This window comes from Herpailurus yagouaroundi, unplaced genomic scaffold (assembly GCF_014898765.1).
Source record: "Herpailurus yagouaroundi ecotype Mexico unplaced genomic scaffold, PumYag 165, whole genome shotgun sequence".
In the NCBI taxonomy this organism is placed as follows: Eukaryota; Metazoa; Chordata; class Mammalia; order Carnivora; family Felidae; genus Herpailurus; species Herpailurus yagouaroundi.
The window spans coordinates 21,978,646-21,999,242 of NW_024412406.1; the positions used below are offsets into that span (position 1 = coordinate 21,978,646).

General features: G+C 41.4%; 1 protein-coding gene across 1 annotated transcript in view; it reads left to right on the top strand.

Moving 5' to 3' along the window:
• Positions 1-20,597, top strand: part of ASPH (aspartate beta-hydroxylase) — a 229,473-nt gene that overhangs the window by 171,750 nt on the left and 37,126 nt on the right. Inside the window, exons 19-21 of the mRNA XM_040487723.1 lie at positions 6,023-6,121; positions 8,231-8,320; positions 14,015-14,152. Of these exons, the coding sequence (XP_040343657.1) occupies positions 6,023-6,121; positions 8,231-8,320; positions 14,015-14,152 (327 nt within the window). The remainder of the gene's footprint in view (positions 1-6,022; positions 6,122-8,230; positions 8,321-14,014; positions 14,153-20,597) is intronic.

Consider the following 20,597-nt stretch of genomic DNA (forward strand, 5'->3'; position numbering starts at 1 on the left):
TTCCTTCCTTCCTTCCTTCCTTCCTTCCTTCCTTCCTTCCTTCCTTCCTTCCAAAAATCATGAGCAAATATTGACTGCATACCAAGTAGATTTGAGGTTAGGGCAGGATCTGAAAGCATCCTAGATTCTCCCACTCACTATGGATTTCTTTTCAGAACCTTCCTTGAATATATTCATTGTTTTTACCTGTTAGTAGACGCCAGATATGTGAAACATTTTAATGCATCTTGAAAAATAATGTTTTTCTATTGTCATTTATACGTTTGAAATCATAATCTCATCTGAGTAATCATAACAAGATGCAGAAAGTCTAAAACAGGGCCATATTACACAATTGAGTGGGTTTCTTCTTAAAGAAGCATTAATAGACTGAAAATATATGTGAGGTTTGCCTTTTCTTCCCGCCCCTCACTTCTGAGTTAATAAGCTACGTCTAAGGCATTGCTCTTTCCCTACCCAAAGTTGATCCTGATATGTCTGTGTCTCAAAGGTCATTTTCAGAAGAAATTTTCTACTTTTCTTCATGTTGATTTTTGTCTTTAAGTAAATTTATAAAAATCAAGTCATTGTTGGTTTCCTTTCTGGGATTTTCTTTTTCTTTTCTTTTTTTTTTCTTTGCTGCTTTTCAGTTTCAACAAGACTTTGCTTTACAATGGTTTGATGTAGATTGCTGACAGCTGTAGTTTAGAGATGACCCTCTTTCACCTTGGCATTAACAGTTAATCAAGCCACCCGTGTTCTAGAGTCTAGCATTTTCCCGATTTTTCCCTCCGTTCACTTAGCCCACACGTGTTGATTGAAACTCACACACGCCAGCTTGGGAAATGGTAGTTAAGGAAACAAACATATGGTGTGAGTTCATGGACTTTCAACCTGATGTCAAATCCTAAGCTTCCGTTAATTTACCCTCTGAATATCTTTCAAATCCACTCTCTTTTTAACCCAAGGTCTCATCCCCTCTTGCCTAAACTAAGGCACATTTATCCTGTCCAGGCTTGCCGTCCTCCAGCCTTCATCAACACAAAACACAAATCAGACCATCCCACCCTTGGCTTCAACTCCTTATTGGTTCACACTGCCCCCAGCAGTGGTCTTCCCACATGCCTGGTTGCGTAGCCTTCCAGTGAAACAGGCTCAAGCAAAAACGTGCGATATGTATGCTTAAGTATTTATGTATGGTGTTTATTTAATAATACAAGATACATGTTAGGTAGTAATGTACATCATGAAAGGTGCATGCCCCCAAATAAGTTTTAAGATGAGACGAAGTCTTCTAAATACTCTTACATTTCATTAAATTGCAAAAAAAAAAAAAAAAAAAAAAAAAAATCTAGTCACTGAAAATTTTCTATTTTATTTAAACTTTTTTTATTCTCTTTTCTAATGATAAAATTTAAGAGAAGCCTAGTGCAACCAACAAGGGAGACAGATAAGCACAAAAGGCAGAAATCATTTGCAGCCTCATTGTCACATGCAGACCACCATGAAAACGTGTGGTATGTGTCCTTCTAGTCTCTTTTCCATACACAGAACATACACTTGTCTTTTTTAATTAAATTGGTTTATATTAACCATACTATCACCGGAATTTTTATAAGTGAATAAATATTCTTCTAGAACCTCATTTTTAGTAGCTAACAAGTGTTCCCTCTTAGGGATATATCATCATTAACTAAACTGCCTTGGCTGGATAGGTTATTTCTAATTTTTTTTAACATCTTTTCATTTTTGAGAGACAGAGACAGAGCCTGAATGGGTGAAGGGCAGAGAGAGAGAGAGAGACAAAGAATCTGAAGCAGGCTCCAGGCTCTGAACCGTCAGCATAGAGCCTGACGCGGGGCTTAAACCCACGAACCATGAGATCATGCTCTGAGCTGAAGTCAGATGCTTAACTGATTGACAGATTGTTTCTTAACCTGGATAAGTTATTTATAATCATTTTGTTGTAATAAACAATGCTGCAGTGAACGTATTGGTACATATATCTTTATGTATTTTTTTATTGGAGTATAGTTGACACGCAATGTTACATTAGTTTCAGATGTACAACATAGGGATTCAACATCTTCATATGTTATGCTAGGCTCATCACAAGTGTAACTGCCATCTGTCACCACACAACACTATTACAGTACCATTGACTCTATTCCCTGTGCTGCCCTTTCATCCTCGTGATTTATTCTATAACTAGAAGCCGTACCTCCCGCTCCCCTTCACCCATTTTGCCCATCCCCACAGCCCCGTCCCCTCTACCACCACCACTTTGTTCTCTGTATCTATGGGTCGGTTTCTGCTTTCTTTTTTTGAATTTTATTTATTTATTTTTGAGAGCGAGAGAGGAAGAGAGTTGGGGAGGGCAGAGACAGAGAATCCCAAGTAGGCTCCACACCATCAGCGCAGAGCCTGACGCGGGGCTCAAACTCCCAAACCGCGAGATCGTGACCTGAGCAGAAGTTGGTCACTTAACCCACTGAGCCACCCAGGTGCGTCTCTGCTTTTTTTGTTTGTTTTGTTTTTCAGACTCAACAGATAAGTGAAATCATACGGTATTTGTCTTTTATCTGACTAATTTCACTCAGCCTTATACCCTCTAGGTTCAACTGTGTTGTCACAAATGACAAGATCTCATTCTTTCTCATTCTTTTTTATGGCTGAGTAATGTTCCATTGTGTATATATACCACATCTTCTTTATCCATTCTTCTATCGATGGATACCTGGGCTGCTTTCATAGTTTGACTATTGTAAATAATGCTGCAATCAACATAGGAGTGTCTATATCTTTTTGAATTAGTGTTTTTGTTTTCTTTGGGTTAAATACCCAGTAGTACCCAGTAGTGAAATCACTGGATTGTGTGCTAAAGAACAAATTGATATTTTAATGATATGTATATGCAATACTATTTGTAATTATAGGATTTGGGTTTTTTTTTTTCTTGGCACTGTGCCATGCAGAGTTTATACTGGAAGCAGAAATATCAACTATACTTGTTTTTTGTCACTATCTCTGTTGTGTGTGTGTATAAAGAAAAAGAGACAGAATCTATATAGTATTATTAATATTAATCTCAATTTTATTTTCTCAGGAACTTTATAAAGCCACTTGTCATATCATGTGGCTTTGTTGATTGCCATTAGATAATATAAGCCACACGTTCATTCTCCATCTACATGTAAGCTACAATAGGGACAGGACCTTTTGTGATTTGCCTTCTGTCCCCTTTTTTCCAGTCTCATTCCCTTTTGCCGTTCCTGGTCCATTATTCTTTTCCACTCACTTTCTCCTATGCCTTGAGTGCCTCCTCCCCCACCATCCGCCGTCTTCCCTTTGCCTGGTGAACGCCTGAGCACCTTTCAGACCTTGCTTTTGCCACACCAATCCTAGAGCGAGCAAGGTACTCCTCCTCTTTACCCCCCTGCATGCCTCGTGTCTATCACCATGTCGATTATCACTGTCTGCTTGTGAATCTGTCTTCCTCCCTTGACTGAGACTTCCCTTGAGAGAAGAGTGTATCTCATTTATGCTTATGTGTCCAGAGCCCAGAAGAACTCTGTATATTCTAAAATATCTGGCAAATGAATACATTTGTTAATTACCTGAGAGGATGACTGTGGGTCTGAATAGATAGAAATGTCATCTGTGTGGTTGCAATCGTTATAATAGTCCCCTCATATAACAGTCCCCTTATGCTGGCAGAAACATGAGTGGCCTCAACTCAGTTAAGTTCCAGCAACATTTATTATACTCTTGCTCGGTAGCAGGTGCTTGGAAGGTGAAGAAGAAACAGAGTCTGTGCTTTCAGAAATCTGGTTAGGAGGAAAGCCTGGCACTCACTCATCCATTCAGTTAGCACAGCTTTCTTGATGACCTGCCATTTGCCGGGCACCGTTGTAAGTCCCGGGGATCAGCAGTGAGTGCAGCAGACAAAATCCCTGTACAGCTGAGGCCTTAGCGGGAAGAATAAAAGAATAATAAGTCAAATGGTGACGAGCACTGTAAAGAAAAGAATCAGCGTAATAAAAGTCAAGAGAGTGACTAGTAAATGGGAGGTTGGTTCTGTTTTATATGGGGTGGTTGGGGGTTGGCTTCACCAAGATGGTGACCTCTGAGCACAGATTTCATCAAGGTGAAGAGTGAGCCATTTCCATGTTTGGGAGAAGACTTTTTGAGGCAAAGAAGTGCTGCACATGCAAAGGTCCTGAGGCAGGGGTGCCTTTGGCTTGCTGTGCAGCAGCAAGGAGTCCAAGGTGCCTTAGGTTGGCTGGTGGGAGGGGCTTAGGAGAGGAAGCAGAGCGGTAGAGAGGCCCAGCTCAAGGGAGGCCCAGGAGACCATTCCCTAGAACTTAGTCTTTTACTCTGAGTGGCATGGAACCCATCTGGGTTCTGAACAGAAAAAGAATGAGGTCTGACATAGGATTTAGTGAGCTCCTTCAGGGCCCCTGTGGAGAACGGGCTATAGGAGAGCAGGCTGGTGGTGCAGAAGGTCAGCAGTTAGGAGTCTTGTGTGAGAACACAGGGGAGAGGTGACAAGGCGTAGAGCAGGGTGGCAGTGGTGAAGGAAGTGGCAGGGGCATGATTCTGAATATATGGGGAAGGTGGTGCTGACTGGATTTGTGCGTGGAGGAGGTGCAGGACCAGACAGGAACCGAAAATTTATAAAGTATCAGCAGTATGCACTGTGGACTCTTGAAGGGCAGGGCGTCCCCTCTCCCTTACTCACTTGGTCCTGGGTACAGAGCCCAGGCTGGCTGCTACTCCCTTTCCCCACTCAGGCTGAAGGATGAAGAGAAGCTACGGGATATTCAGGACATTCGTCTTACGCGCACTCAACTCAAACCGTCGGCTTTCGCTTTTGTTCCATGAATTAGTTTGTCTGGGCAGCTTCAAAGGGGAATGTTGTTGTCTTGCTTTCTCCCTGCTAATATTTAACTTGGAGGCATGCTGCATAATTTATCTTTAATCATAATAAATGCATATGATAATAGGGATTCGATGTATATTAAATATTTACTTGGGTTTTATCACAGAATATTGGATTTGCTTGTCACTTTGTCCTCAGTCCTTTTTTTTTTTTAATTTTTTTTTAATGTTTATTTATTTTTGAGACAGAGAGAGACAGAGCATGAACGGGGGAGGGTCAGAGAGAGAGGGAGACACAGAATCCAAAACAGGCTCCAGGCTCTGAGCTGTCAGCACAGTGCCTGACACGGGGCTTAAACTCATGGACCGCGAGATCATGACCTGAGCCGACGTCGGCCGCCCAACCGACTGAGCCATCCAGGCGCCCCTGTCCTCAGTCCTTAAAACGGTCTGGGCATTCAAGAAATTTGTGTTAAATAAATGGATTGTGAAATTTAGATTGTAAAAATCTAAATTGTCTCTTATCTAAGGCAATGTGTAAAGCACGTACATAACGAAAGGTATAATAACCACTCAGAGTTGACTTTAAATACAGCAAATTTAAAGCAGTTTTTCCCTGATCCCTAAAAAAAATATCCAGGTCATATCAGTTGACACAGACTTTGCTGATTTGCATTGTTCAATTGATGCTTTAATGGTCATTGCCTTTTCATTGTAGTCTTCATTCCTTTAAAAACATTTTTTAATGTTTATTTTTGAGAGAGAGACAGAGTGTGAGAGGGAGAGGGGCAGAGAGAGAGAGAGGGAGACACAGAATCTGAGGCACACAGAACTGTCAGCACAGAGCCTGATGCGGGGCTCAAACCCATGAACTGTGAGATCATGACCTGAACCAAAGTTGGACTTTTAATCAACTGAGCCACCCAGGCACCCAGATTTCTTCATTCATTAAGAATTGATGGATAGATGTACAAACTTTTTGAGTTGACAAGAAATGGGGGTATTGAAGCCGAATATCGCAATGAGACAAAACACTGTAGTGTTTTAAGCTGTAACATCATAATGTGGACCCAAGCACAGCAAAGCTAATTAAAATTTCTTTTGACAGCCATTTGTAGAATGTGTATCAGTCACAATAGCTTTCCATTTTCTTTGAGTTTAGGTTCTGAATGTGACGCCTAATGATGGCTTTGCTAAAGTGCATTATGGCTTTATCCTGAAGGCGCAGAACAAAATTGCTGAGAGCATTCCCTACTTAAAGGTAACTATCCCTGCCTTTCGTCTTTTTTTCATCTTCTGATTCCTTTGAGTCATTTGGATTCCCTTGATTATGCATTGTCGACTAATTGGCATGCACCGCGGAGTACTTTCATCTTCAGAATGTACACCCTCTGACCATGACATTCATGGGCAGTGATTGAGAGTGTTGGATGTAGAAATGCCAACCATACGAGCAGAGGTTATTTGGAAAAGACGTTATGAAGAAATTCCTAAAACTGTAGTTACTAGTTTTTATTTAAATGGGAAAGGTAGATCAAAATTACTAACGTAATACTTTGGAATATGGGCAATGCATTAAATGTTCCTTTTACAATTCAATTATACATTCAGTCTAGGTTGAACAAGGGCTCATGGCAACCTACATAAAGTATGGTAACAAATGGCACCTGAATAGGTCAAACCCTAAAAAACCTGATAGCTCAGGTTTAATACTCAGATTAAAATATGCTGTCATTTTTTTCCCTTGTATATCTAATTGAATCCTTGCAGATGCACCAGAATCACATTTGGTCTAGCTAAGGGCTATTCAGTAGGACTTTCTGTCACAGTGGGAATGTTCTTTGTTTGTATGTTCCAGTATGGTAGCCATTAGCCGCATGTGGCTGTTGGGCAACTGAAATGTGGCTGATGTGACTGAGGAACTGAATTTTTAACTTTCATTTTAATTTAAATAGTAACATGTAGCTAGCAGCTACCATATTAGACAGGTAGCTGGTGGAATACCTATGAACTTTTTTTTTTTAAGTAGCAGTACATAGCACACTTCCATGATCTCTCTTTTTCACATGACTTAAATCAGAGCTCTCAAATAGCAATCCACTGATTGGAAATAACTTGCATATTTTATTTGGCCAGCACAGTTCTATTAAAAACAATTTTAAATTGCTTGCTTTAGTTAAGAATCTGAGCGTTTTATATAATCATGCACATTTCTGATTTCTCTTGAAAGATCACATCTGGCCCACATCCCAGCATTGGAGAAGAGCAATGTTGTCCCCTTGAGGTGGCCCGCCACCCCCCAGTCTCCCTTGGCCGTCACCAGGCCTCTGCAAACCTTTACATTCTCTGCCAGGACCCTCTGGGCATGTGGGTTTCTCTGATTGAAAGTGTTCCCCTTACATTTCCTTTGACATAACAAGGGGCTATTAGTACCCTGCTTGCTTCAGAGATGGGGAAACAGAGCGTGGGGTCTGTTAGTTAACCTGCCAGTCAAGAGCCCCGATCACAGCTCTCCTCCTCTCCTGAGTGATTCTTCTGTTCCTCGCTGCTACCTTCCAACATTATGCAAATAAAATTTCTTCCTAGTGAAGATAATGGGTTTCTCATGAAGAGACCTGAAAATGCAGATTTTTAGAAAAAATTTCTTGATATTTAAATATTTTTTTACTTCTGTCCTTCTTTTGCTCTTCTAAATTTACTCTATTTTAATGTTTTTTCTCTCACTCTCTTTTTTTTTGTTATTGTTATTGTTGTGTATACACATCTCAATTCAGTCCTTATGCGGGAGACAGGGCAGAAATCAGCTAAATGTTTTAGCACAGGATTTGTTTAATAACAGCTACATTTTCGAAGATTCCAGCTGGCTTTAATCCTAACTGTAAGTTTTGTAAAAGATTTCATTAAAAGGTGAGGACGCATTTGTTTTGAGTAGAATGAAACACTATTTGCATTTAGGTCTCTATCACTTCAAACATTTTATGAGCAACTAAACATTTTGGTTTAGGAATAAGAAGCCTCCAGATGACATATGGTCAGATTTGGAGAGCAAAATAAATGGGATAGATACCCAGTCAAGAAATTCTTTGGGATATTGAAATATGATAGTTTCCACAGAGATGATTCATATATTAATTTTATGGGCTAGGAGATTGTTAATTTATGGCAAATGTATTGTTAAATTAAGCTTTATGACCTCTTTTTGGGTTTGCACTGTAAATGTTGACCAGTAACCTAATTGCCAAACTTTAATATTGAGATGAATTTTTCTGCTCCTTAGGTTTTTATATGGTATATAAAGATTAAGTAAATCAATGAACTAAAAGCTGGTATTTAATTTTTTCATTAAATGCTAACACTGTCCTTTTTATAGGAAGGAATAGAATCTGGGGACCCCGGCACTGACGATGGCAGGTTTTACTTCCACCTGGGGGATGCCATGCAGAGGGTTGGGGACAAAGAGGTAATGAGTTTGTGAAGTTTTTGTTCTCTTAACAGAGGGTAGACTAGGTGGGGCGGGGAGGGTAATTCTAGGAGAAATTAACAACTGAAAACATATTTAGAGCGTAGACTTTTGAAGGTGGTGATTGAAACAATTTAGCTATTTTTTTAAGTTTATTTATCTTTGAGAGAGAGAGACAGAGAGAGAGAGAGAGAGAGAGCGCCTGAGCATGAGTGTGGGCGGGGCAGGGAGAGAGGAGACAGAACCTTAAGCAGGCTCCACACTGTCCGTGCAGAGCTCGCCTCAGGGCTTGAACTCACAAACTGCAAGATCGTGACCTGAGCCAAAGTCAAGAGTCGGATGCTTAACTGACTGAGCCACCCAGGCACGCCAAAACTATTTAGCTATTTAAACTTTTCTTAAAAAGCAACCCAACAACTCCTGCAAGCCTAGAAAGAATTTTGCGGATTTTTGACTCTTATAGTTTCTTTTAAGAAACTAGCTGAGTAATCATGAGACCAGCCTCTCATTTAGTATGTGTATATGTGTGTATGTGTGTGTGTGCACATGTGTGTGTCTGTGTGCATAAAGCATAAGCATTGTCCTGAAAAAATATTTTTAAAATTATGAAATGAAGAGATGTCTGAAATTGCTTAAATATCTTTTAACAATATGTCTAGATTTGTTTTTATTTTATTTGGGGTATTTAAAAAGTAGTTATTTTTAGAATGAAGTCTTTATTCAACTGATCCCTAAGCAACTGAACTCCGTGGTTAATTATGTAAATTACCTTCTGGTATTTAATGCCAAGTTTGAGATGAATACCTATAGCTAGAGTAATGACAGGTACTGATACACAAAATGTAGTAGCTAAACCAAATTACGTGTTTTCTTTGTGATTACTGCTTTTTTCTGAGTACCGTGTCAGCTTCTTTAAACATAACTTTAGATTATTAATCATGACATCATATACTGAAGTTACCAAATTGTCAACAATCACCATGATTTACAGGCTGTTGGTGGAGAGTGAAGCCTACCTTTTCCGTCTTACATCATCACAAGGCTCTAGAGTGTGCTCTCCTTACAGTCAGGGGCAAAAGGGCGAAGCGAGACACTGAATCGTTGTAACCAGTGCATTCCATATACGTAGTAAAATGCAGTCGGCTTAAAGGATAAAAAAAGATAACAGAGCTTCAGGTTTCTAAAATTAATAAGAACGTGGAAGCATCTTGACACTTGAGGGTTCATAAGAGCAGGGGGTTTTGTGATGGGGTAATTGCCAGCTAGAGACATGAACTGATTTGCGGTAAGAGAGATTTGGATGATTGTCAGTTTGCTTTATACATTTCTATGCATCTGTCCCTTTCTCCTCTAACCTACCAGTCAGTCAACTGGAATAAAATGAGACATTAGACGTGAAGAAAGGAAAATAACTCGCTGATCAGTTCTCGTTTTTGTGTTCCTTGTTTTAGATATAAATCCCTGGTACCTCTTTTGAATGAGAAGGATAAAAAAGATTTTGCTATAATATCTAACACTGGATAAATGTTCACGTCTGATTGCTATAAATGTAATTGTCACTAATTAATTTATCTTTGAACTTCTTAGGGTCCAGGGCAAAGACAGATAAGAGAAGTCTGTGATTTTTTTTTCTCTCATCTTAGATGAAAACAGCCCTTACTTCAAGGGCAAAGAATTCACTACTAAACATTTGTCAAGGGCTTGGGATTTGAACCTATGGGACTGTTCTATCAGCTTAATTACCATCAAGATGCAAAGAACACCACAGTTCTTGAATTTAAAAAATTCACTGGGATTCATCCTTACAGGAGAACAAAAATAAGCCTATAGGAAACCCGCGTTAGTATGTTCTCGATATCAGGTATTGTGAATTGACTGTCATGCCCTGAGTTTACAGATTGGGAAGCAACCATGCTTCACGTTCCGATGCATGGGGCTCTACTCAGGCACCAAAAGAGGAGCAAACTCACAGCTTCTGTGCTGCAGAGGCTGACAATAAAATTGTTTTTGAAGAAGGTTTTTCTAACAGGGTTGTTTCTAACTCACCGACTATGAGATCATGACCTGAGCCAAAATCAGGGGTCGGACACTTAACCAGCTGAGCCACCCAGGCGCCCCTAAACCATGATCGTCCTAGAGCAGCTCACCTGCAGCTATTCTCAGTATTTCCATTACTGCACAAATCCACATTTTAGCTGGTCTCCTACTCAAAGTCAGGATTCCTGTGTCTGCTGCCTGTGTGGTGTCACCATGCAAGGCCACAGAGACGGCTCACGTGTCTTCTTCTAAACCGTTTTTCTTCCTGGGCTCCATCTCTCATTTGATGATGCTGCCAACTTCTCTCCTGTGCAGTCGGGGCCACGTTTGGGGAAGTTCACTTCCCCAGCCTCTGGCACCCATCTCACCTTCCCGCTTGCTCGGTCAGTGTTGTCAGCCTCGGAGAGGGCTGGACAAGCCTGGCTGTTGTTTATTGCTTTTGTCTTACTTTCTTCCAGGACATCGTGTGCTCAAAAACCGTACGGTGCAAAATTACAAATAAAGTCGTACGTCCAAGTGATGGCATTCGTAGTTCTTCACGGCCCAGCCGCAGCCAGCCGTCCTCACCACAAGTGTGGCTCATGTGCCCCACTGTGCACAGAGCTCCAGAGGCACAGGCTCCAGCTGGGGTCACACCTGACAGGCCTGTGCCCCAGACGGGGCCTGGGCTTTTCAGAGTGGGGATCTTTTGATATACTGTTTTGGTATTGTGTGTGTGTGTGTGTGTGTGTGTGTGTGTGTGTGTGTGTGTAAACCATACCTGGCAAGAATTTGAAGTATAGGAGATATAAAACATATGTAAGAAGGTATCCACAGGTGATCTGTTTATTTTCATATCCTCGATTAGAGGTATAAAAGGGAAAGAGTAAAGAGAGAATTTTCAGAGGATTCTAACTTGATCATTGATTTTCTAGCAATTTGTATTGTAAGAAAGCAGCCTGACTGAATTCATTGGGCCCTCTACATAATTGAAGATTATTTTACCTTCATTGAAGATGATTTTTTAAAATTCCTGACGCCTCACTGTCACAGTTTTGTTTCTTGAAAAGTTAAGTAGCAGAGGGGTACAAAAAAAGGGTCCAGTAGGACTGGCTTTGAGTGTGAGAAGAAACCTTGGCGATAGCGGTAACCTGACACTGTGGGTGAAGCGACTTGCCCAGGCATCCGGCAGGGTGAATGTTAGGTCTGGGACTACGTTGTGACTTTTAACTCCTGAACTAGAGCTATGAGCTTTGCTGTTTTGGTTTCTCTAGAACATTTTTTTTTCTCCTTTCTAACATTGTGCCTGGCCCATAAAATGAATTACTACCTGATTCAAAAATAAGCATTTCAAAAAAAAAATCAACTGTGGTAATTCATACTGTTGTTCACTTTTAACACTGAACGGTATAGGAAATGAGATCCTAAATTTAAATTGGACAGAAATAACTAAAATAGTCAAACTGATTTCAAAAGTAAAACACAAAATTCAAAATTCCACTCAAAATTCAAAAACAAAATTCACGCAATGACTAGCCACTTTAAGTTTCGGGCTTTTAAAGAAACTACTTTATGACTACAAGTTAATATGTATTTCAAGGAAGACATATAAGAATGATGAGTATATATATTCTTAATGAGGTATTATGGAGAAAGATAAATAAGAATATCACTTCTGATAGTTTTTTTTTTCTTTTTTAATGATAGGAAGATAGAAGGAGAATGGATGAAGTTGCTAGAGCCTTGGGTTATACTTCAAAATACTTACTGATTTCTTAAAAATTTCTTTTAATTCCTTTTTGTATTTTAGAGAGAGAGAGCATGCGTGCAAGTGGGGGATGGGCAGAGAGAGAGAGAGAGAGAGAGACAGTCTTAAGCAGGCTCTACCCTCAGTGCAGAGCCCAATGCAGGGCTCAGTCCCACAACCCTGGGATCACCACCAGAGCCACCCGGGTGCCCCAACATATTTAGCCTTTTTCAATACTAGCTTCAACATTTGTAAAATGGAGATATTTGAGGTTATTAAAGAGATCAAATGCAATTACACATGTAAAAGTGAGCAATAACCTGAAAAGTGTTACTGAACATATGACGTGGTACTGTTATCACGGTTGATTTTTCTAGTGAAGGAAATTTTGACCTAAGAATTTTAAGACCTTTAAAAGGTACTGTTCTTTACATTAAAGTATATCTGGAGTTGGAGCGCCTGGATGGCTCAGTCGGTTGAGCGTCCGACTCTTGATCTCGTCTTAGGTCATGATCTCAGTTCAAGCCCCACATCGGGCTCCACATTGACAGCGTGGAGCCTGCTTGGAACTCTCTCCCCCTTTCTCTACCCCTCCCATGCACACTCTCTCTCTTGCTCTCCAAAAGGAATTAAAAACAATAAAGCTTAAAAATATTTTTTAATTAAGTCTATCTGGAGTTTTATGAAGATACTCTCTTTGCATAGCTTCTTCATCCACCTGATATTAAATGCCTCTGTTTAAGTGATCAGAATTTGTATTCGAACGCCCTCTTCCAAAGCAACCGTTAGTGCAGACTTGCAGTCATGAAGGCAGTACTAGTAAGTACAGCCCTCAGGGGGCCTTCCACCCCGAAGACAGTGGAGACTGCGCGGTGCAGCAGTCCTGTGGGGAGGGCCCCTGGGGAGCATATGGTGAGGGTGTCACTCGAAGGAGACATATGGAGCAGCATACCCTGCAGCCAGCTGTCCCTGAAAAGGCTAGTCTTCTTGGAGTCAAGTTGCCTCATGTTACAACTAGATGAAAGCCACAAATGTTATTCCTCATGGCGGCAGAAAACCCAAAAAAGGAACAAAACTTCCCCCTTAAAAAAGTCCACTGTGGGCTACCGCCATATTTATGGCCAGCTCAGAATGATATTTCCTTTCTGTCTGCTTAGTTTAATGGAGGGTTTGTGCTCCGCCACCTCGGGGCCGGCTTCTGGAATGGGGACTTGGAAAGAAAGTGCATGGGAAAAGACGTAACATTTCTTTTTAGCAATCCGATTCAGTAAATGCAAACGTCTTTGAAGAAATTATTAAAATCCTAGCCCTAGCCCTAGCCCTTTCCTTTTAAGGGAAACTTAGAACTTGAGAAATGAAAGCCAAAAGATACAATCCGCTGTGGTTTCTTATGTTATTTATCCGCTTGACAAATATGTCCTAGACTCTGTGCTGGACACTCCAAGGAAGACCACAGTTATCGCAGCATGAACCCTGCGTTGCAAGAGCGTACAGCCTCAGAGTAAAACTAAAATGCATACATGCATTTGTCATCGTGGGTCATGAGCAGAAACCCAATCAAATGATCGTATTCTCGGCAGTGTTAACAGATTTGGGCACCTGACTAGCAGCTGTTTATTTAAATGTTACAAAAATGACACTTCAGGGGCGCCTGGGTGGCTCAGTCGGTTAAGCGTCCGACTTCAGCTCAGGTCTCGATCTCGTGGTCTGTGACTTCGAGCCCCATGTCGGGCTCTAGGCTGATGGCTCAGAGCCCGGGGCCTGTTTCCGATTCTGTGTCTTCCTCTCTCTGACCCTCCCCTGTTCATGCTCTGTCTCTCTCTGTCTCAAAAATAAATAAAAAACGATAAAAATTTTTTTTAAAAAATGACACTGTAGTTTTAAATTAATAAAAATGCTTCATTTGTAGTTCAGTCTCTTTGTCCTTTCAGGCCTATAAGTGGTACGAGCTTGGGCACAAGAGGGGACATTTTGCATCTGTGTGGCAGCGCTCCCTCTACAACGTGCATGGACTGAAAGCCCAGCCATGGTGGACCCCAAAAGAAACGGGCTACACAGAATTGGTGAAGGTGAGTGCTTCACGTGAGTGCCCACGAATCGTTGTCTGTTTCCTACTCAGAATCAGAGAACGCCTACCATGTAGAGGAATGTCAGGGAGGAGATTGATTTTATATCCAGTGACATTTGCAAAAAGACTGGTGAAAGACAGGCGCCTGGGTGGCTCAGGTGGTTAAGCGTCCGACTCGTGGTCTCGGCTCAGGTCATGATCTCGCAGTTTGTAGGTTCGAGGCCCTCATCAGGCTGTATGCTGACCGTATGGAGCCTGCTTGGGATTCTGTCTCCCTCTCTCTCTGCCCCTCCTCTGCTCGCTCTCTATCTCACTGTCTCGAAATAAATAAAAATAAACTTGAAAAAAAAAAAGATTGGAAAAGAATCTTTTCTCCCATTACCCAAAAAAAGGTCAGTTTAGACGGGGAAGAAAGGAATTTTTCTTGAAGAACAGTTCTCAAACATTTTGACTTTAGGAATCCTTGACACTCTTAAAACTTATGGAGTACCCCAAGGAGCCTATATATGGGGGGTTGTGTCTGTCAGTCTAACTATTCAAGAGTAACACTAAAAAGAAATGTACTATTTATAAATTCTTTAAAGATAATAAAACATTTCATTACATGCTAATATAAATAACTTAAAAAGTAACTTTGTCTTCTAAACAAAAATGTGCAGTACGAAGAGTGGAATTGTTTTTATATTTTTATACATCTCTGATGTCTGGCTTAATACAAAACAGGATTCTCACATCTACTTCACATACACGTCATTTAGAGCGGTGTTATTATCATATGTGAGGTAGCATCTGGAAAATTCCATTGTACACTGTGAAAGATTTGGGTATGAAAAGGGCAAATAACATCCTTGTATTGTTAAGGAAATGGTTTTGATCTTACAGACCCCCTTGAAGGGCAAGGAATACCCTAGGTACCCCTGGGCTATATTTGGAGAACTACTACTTCTGAGTCTATTAAAAAAAAGGCAATATTTTTAGAAAATGTTGTGGCAGATTTGTAGGATAGAGAATCACTAAGTGATTCTAACAATTGAATGCCAAAGAGAGAGAGAGGGAGAGAGAGAGAAATTGGAAGCTTTTGTTTTGGTAGATTAAATCCAAACAGTAAGAATGTCTGTGATTTTGGTAGAGGCTGGTCAGAAGTTTACTGTTGCTTTGGTAAGCTCTTTCTTCTTCTCACCTATATTAATAAAGTGGGAGGTAAATTAATTCATAGTTTTAATAATGTTGTTTTCTACTCAAAATGTAGAAGATGTCATCTACCTTATAGGTTAGATGGGCTTCCATCCAGCTTGAGAATCTAACTGCCATATAGACGTCCTTCAGACATAACATTCTGCTGCTCGGTCAGCTGATTTTACTTCTCCGATACGTGTTTTCCAACACCGTCAAGCAGTTCTCCAGTTCTCAGGGGACACTGACTGAGCGTCCTACAAATGTAACTCAGTTCTGGCACTGTCTGCCTGGAGAGAGCATCAAGTTCCACAGGCTAAGGGCTCAGTCTCACAAGACTGCCCCCAAGTCGGACACCAGTTGCAAGTTCAGGCTGCCACCTGTGCTCTGATTGGCCATGAATTGGACTTTCCCACGACTCCCTCCTTGGGTTGGATTGCTTTGCCAGAGTGGCTCACAGAACCCAGAAATGGCTGCTTGGGTTTATCCATTGATTGTGAAGGGGATGTTATAAACGATACAGATGAACAGCCAGATAAAGAGGTACCTAGGATGAGGTCCAGAAGGTTCTGAGTGCAGGAACTTGTGTCCCCAAGGAACTGGGATGTTGCTGCCTCTTGGTGTGTGGACACTTTCATCAACACAGAAGCTCAGCAAATCTTGTTCAAGTTTTTATAGAGCTTAATTGACAATACCTGTTACCCTGTCCTGGGGGCTGGTGGGTGAGGCTACAAGTTCTAACCCTTCCATCATTTGGTCTTTTTGGTGACCATCCTGAGGTTATCAAGGGGCCCCATTCTAAGTCACCTCATTAACATAAACTCAGTTTTGCTCAAGAAGGCTTCCTTTAAATGACAAGACACTCCTGTAATTCAGGAAATCCTAAGGGTTTTAAGGAGCTCAGTGCCAGGAATCTGAGACAAAGATCAAATATATATCCTATTATACCACAGGTCACCCCCTGTTTTGTTTTATTTTGTTTTGTTTTGTTTTGATGCATCCTGTATAACAAAGGATCATAACAGTTAATAGATACTGGCACATTACTAGAGTTCCATTCAATCACTAATAATTAGTCTAGTTCATCATCATATCATTTGAAAATATCTCCCAGGGCAAGGCCGCTCAGGTTGGCAGGCCTCCATTAGATCTCATCAGGTTCCAAAAGTATGAGTGGCCCTAGAAATATATGGCTTCACCTTTTCAGGCATCTGGTATAATTGAGCTAAGAGACAATATCATCTCTTGCCCTGAGCCTCTTTTGAGGCATTAATACAATATTGGCTTTCCCTCCATTCCCTCCATTCCAGAACCTATGTGTTCCTTCCCTTACCCCCAGCTACTTTTCCTCCTTCTCTTCATTTATATTCAGAATATGTCCACTTTTGGAAAGCACATTAGGTTGGACCATTGTGCTGGCCTAGACTGCAGGCAGTGATGCTAGTCTGACAGACAGCTGCCCCTCCCATGCAGATGGGGGAAAGCAAGTAGGTGAGAACTAGAGGGCTGTTCTGACCACCAGCCAGTGTAGCTACTCCCGGGAGAGGTGAGAGGAAAAGCAAGAATAACAAAATATTGATCACTTTGGACTCTGAGTCATAGATATATGGAAGTTTATACCGTTCTCCCTACTTTTAGGTTTTACATTTTTCCATGTTGCTGTTGTTGTTGTTTGTTAAAGAACATCTTGAACAAAATAGGCAAGATTTCTAAGTCTTCACTGATGATTTTTTTTCTACTTGGGGAGAAAAAGGCTCAGGGTGGTTTCAGTTTACTCACATTAAATAAGCATTACTCGACTATATTTATTCTGAATTTCTTTGTAAAAGCACACTATAATCATCATACTCCAATTGTAAAGAGGCCACCATCAGTTAGATTTTAAATATTTAATAAGCCAGAAAACCGTGGTATGGTGACAGTGAGTACAGTTGGATTTAAAGAAGTTCTATAGGGGCGCCTGGGTGGCTCAGTCGGTTAAACGTCCGACTTCAGCTCAGGTCACGATCTTGCGGTCCGTGAGTTCGAGCCCCGCGTCGGGCTCTGGGCTGATGGCTCAGAGCCTGGAGCCTGCTTCCGATTCTTTGTCTCCCTCTCTCTCTGCCCCTCCCCTGTTCATGCTCTGTCTCTCTCTGTCTCAGAGATAAATAAATGTAAAAAAAAAATAAAAATAAAAAAAATAAAGAGGTTCTATATCCAAAGCAGAAATAGGAAAGGACAAACATCTTCCTGGATAAATCCACCACATTTACCACTGCCAGCGGTTCCTTCCATTGTAAAAGTTCATCCTGTCTCAGACTGTATCACACTGAGCTCTTCGGATTCTCTTTCTACCATCTAACCTTTCATCTCCTGGTCTCTTTGTGAGTTTATTTCCCAACTATAGCTTTGTGGGTGCTTTCAAGTTCAAGTAACAGAAACGCAACTGGAACCTGGCTTATGTAACAAGGAATTTGATGGACTCCGGTGAAGGAAGCCTAGCAGTAGGGCAGACTTTAGAGGTTGTGCACCCAGGCAGAAGGTTTTCTTGCGTCTTCGCTTCCTCCCCAGCTAGCTTTGTCCTTGTGCTGCCTTATGTCAAGATGGCTGCCAGCAGCACCTGAAACAAAAGGTTAGAAAGTGTTTGAGAGCTGCATAACGTTGTTGAACCACCACGCCACCAAATGGCATTCTAGAAACCTCCTAGCAGACCTTGTCCTGGTGGTCATAACCATGTCACATGGGCATTCACAGTTACAAAGGAGTCTGAGGGACCAGGAAGCTGGCAGCAGGCTGAGACAGCAAGCTTCCAGCTGGAGAAAGAGTGTACCTCTCCATCAACCAGGGAACAAAAATATTTTCCTTCAGTCTGATTGAGCTAGTTAAGTCACATTTCCATTCTGGATGAATTACTGGCAAGGGGCTGTGAGATTATCTTTAAACCAATAGATCAACTCCTGAAGCCAGGGAGAGGTCAGATTTCTCTTACGTTGAATGGATTATCTGAGAGGAAGTGAACACCCAAATGATTTTGGAGTGGTGGTGGGGGTCCGGAGCTGATGGCCAAGAATGAATTCGAGTCACCTTTGACTCAAAAAGGTGGTTTTATTAAAGCAGGGCGATAGGAGTTGTGGGTAGGAAGAGCTGCACCAGGGGTGTGAGGAGTGACTGATGATATACCTGGGAGCTGGGAGAGGGTAAGGAAAGAGGAAGGTTTCCAAAAGGACTTTCATATGCTAAAGCGGACTCACAAGATACTGGGGGCCTTGCTATTGCTGAGCTGAAGTCCTTTCTCCCTCTAGGGAAGCATTAACATTAAGAGAGTAGGGCGTCCCTGGAGGAATGTTTCACTCTGTATTTACCTCAAATATTTGTCGATGGGCTTCAGGTTATAAAGAAATTTAATTTTACCTACCATTTCCTTCTGCCTTTGTTTCTCTCCTCTGAGCTAAATCAGGGTTCTGTCAGGAAGGAGGAGGAGACACATCAAATGTTTGGACCAGTGACCTCCAGTGTTCCGTGCCCTTGCTGACTGTGGACATGCACTCAGGTTCAAACACTAGTCTGTGCTTTCTCCTCTTTCTTGTCATTCATTTTCTTAAAAAAAAAACCTTCCTCGCTTTGGTTCAACTGCCGTGAAAGTTTCTTGTTACAACCAAAGCTGTGCTCCCCAAATGAGTTTTTCACTCATTTCATTCTATCTCCAGCTGCCTAGAGACATTAACATTCAATGTGAAAGTTAATTCACCATGTAATCCCACGGTTAATACTCCTTTCCAACTGTATGGTTTTGGTCAGGGATTCAGCTTTTCCCAAAATCCCAGGTTTACTGCTCTGTCCATATTTCTTAGTACTGCCCTTTACTATTTTCAATTCAGCCAAAATTCCTCCTCCCACCAGACCATCCCATGTGATAGTCTCTCGCCCCTATCTCCCTTCATTTTCTCCTTCTTTTCTATCCCCTTTACAGCCAATTTTTGTTTATCCTTCAGATGTTACAGAAGTGGTCATTTCTTTTAGGAGGATAAGTTAGAGGTCCTTCCTTGCATGTGTCCAAAAGCACCTTATACCTCCTTTTTAAGTACTTATGCAGGATTCTAACAGCCTCTTTAATTCCCTGTAGCCCCCTGAGATCATATGCCCTAAGATGGCAGGGCTGTGTCTGTCATATTCATGCGTGATTAGCACAGTATCTGATACAGGGTAGGTACTCACAAATGGGATTTGTTGTATCAGTTTCTATAATAAAGTTTCTTTTCTCAAGTTGTTTCATAGTTGTGTCGGAAGTCCCAGGGGTATAAAAATCCTACCACTTCTATTTCGTACGTATGAGCAATTGGCACAGCATCCTTTTTGGCCTTTCCTGAATGTAGGGGAAATTGTCTCATATTGCCACTGCACTCAGAGGGCTGCCTGGAGAAGAAAATTTCTAGAAATTTTCACTGTATGATAGGTAAGGATATTTAGAGTGTTCAGAGTTCCTGTTGAAATCTCAAGTATTTAATTACTCTTATAAACTGTTGGGGGATGGGACAGGATTTTGGAATGACCGAGGGAATATCTTTGTAACTCTGTGATGAAAGCGCTGAGAAAAAACATCAAAATCAACTTCTGCAGAGCTCTGTACATTAACCAAAGAGTTGCAGCCATTTGAGGAACATTTATTCAAGAAAATCTGCTCAACCTCAGTAAGAACAGAAGGATTCGTGGGATAGTAACTTGACTTATTCTCATCCATTCCTCCCCACCTCCAGGTAGCCTTGAAAACTGGCAGTCTTACAACTCTAGCTGTGAAGACCACAGCCTTGTGGGCATTACTGTCACCAGATGAGGTTTGGGGCATTTTGCAAAGTTTCGTATCCAGAGCACTACCATTATTTGACGTATCTTGTGCTGCTCAGGACAGTGTTATTATTTGATCTCGCTCTTAAGTACAGCTTTGTCCCAGGATGTTAATCAAAACAATCAGTGGCCATTTTTTAAATACCACAGCTGCCCAAAGCAGTTGTACCAACTGAGGCAAAGGAAAATGCTTGACAAAGAAAATCTGATGAACAAGATGCCCATGAGGGGCTTTGAAAAGCTCTGACATATTGCCGGGGATGTATATTCCAGTATGTGTACACTCTAGGGTACATGCCCGGGAAATATCAAGGGGATCACAGTCCTTTGCCTTTGGCTGACTGAGGCTCCGCGGAGGCAAGAAGTGAAGAATAAAGCAGAGTTGTAAACTGCCTGGGTATTGCAGGCATGCTCCAGAACGCACACAGAGCTTCTCACCACAAAGAGGGGAG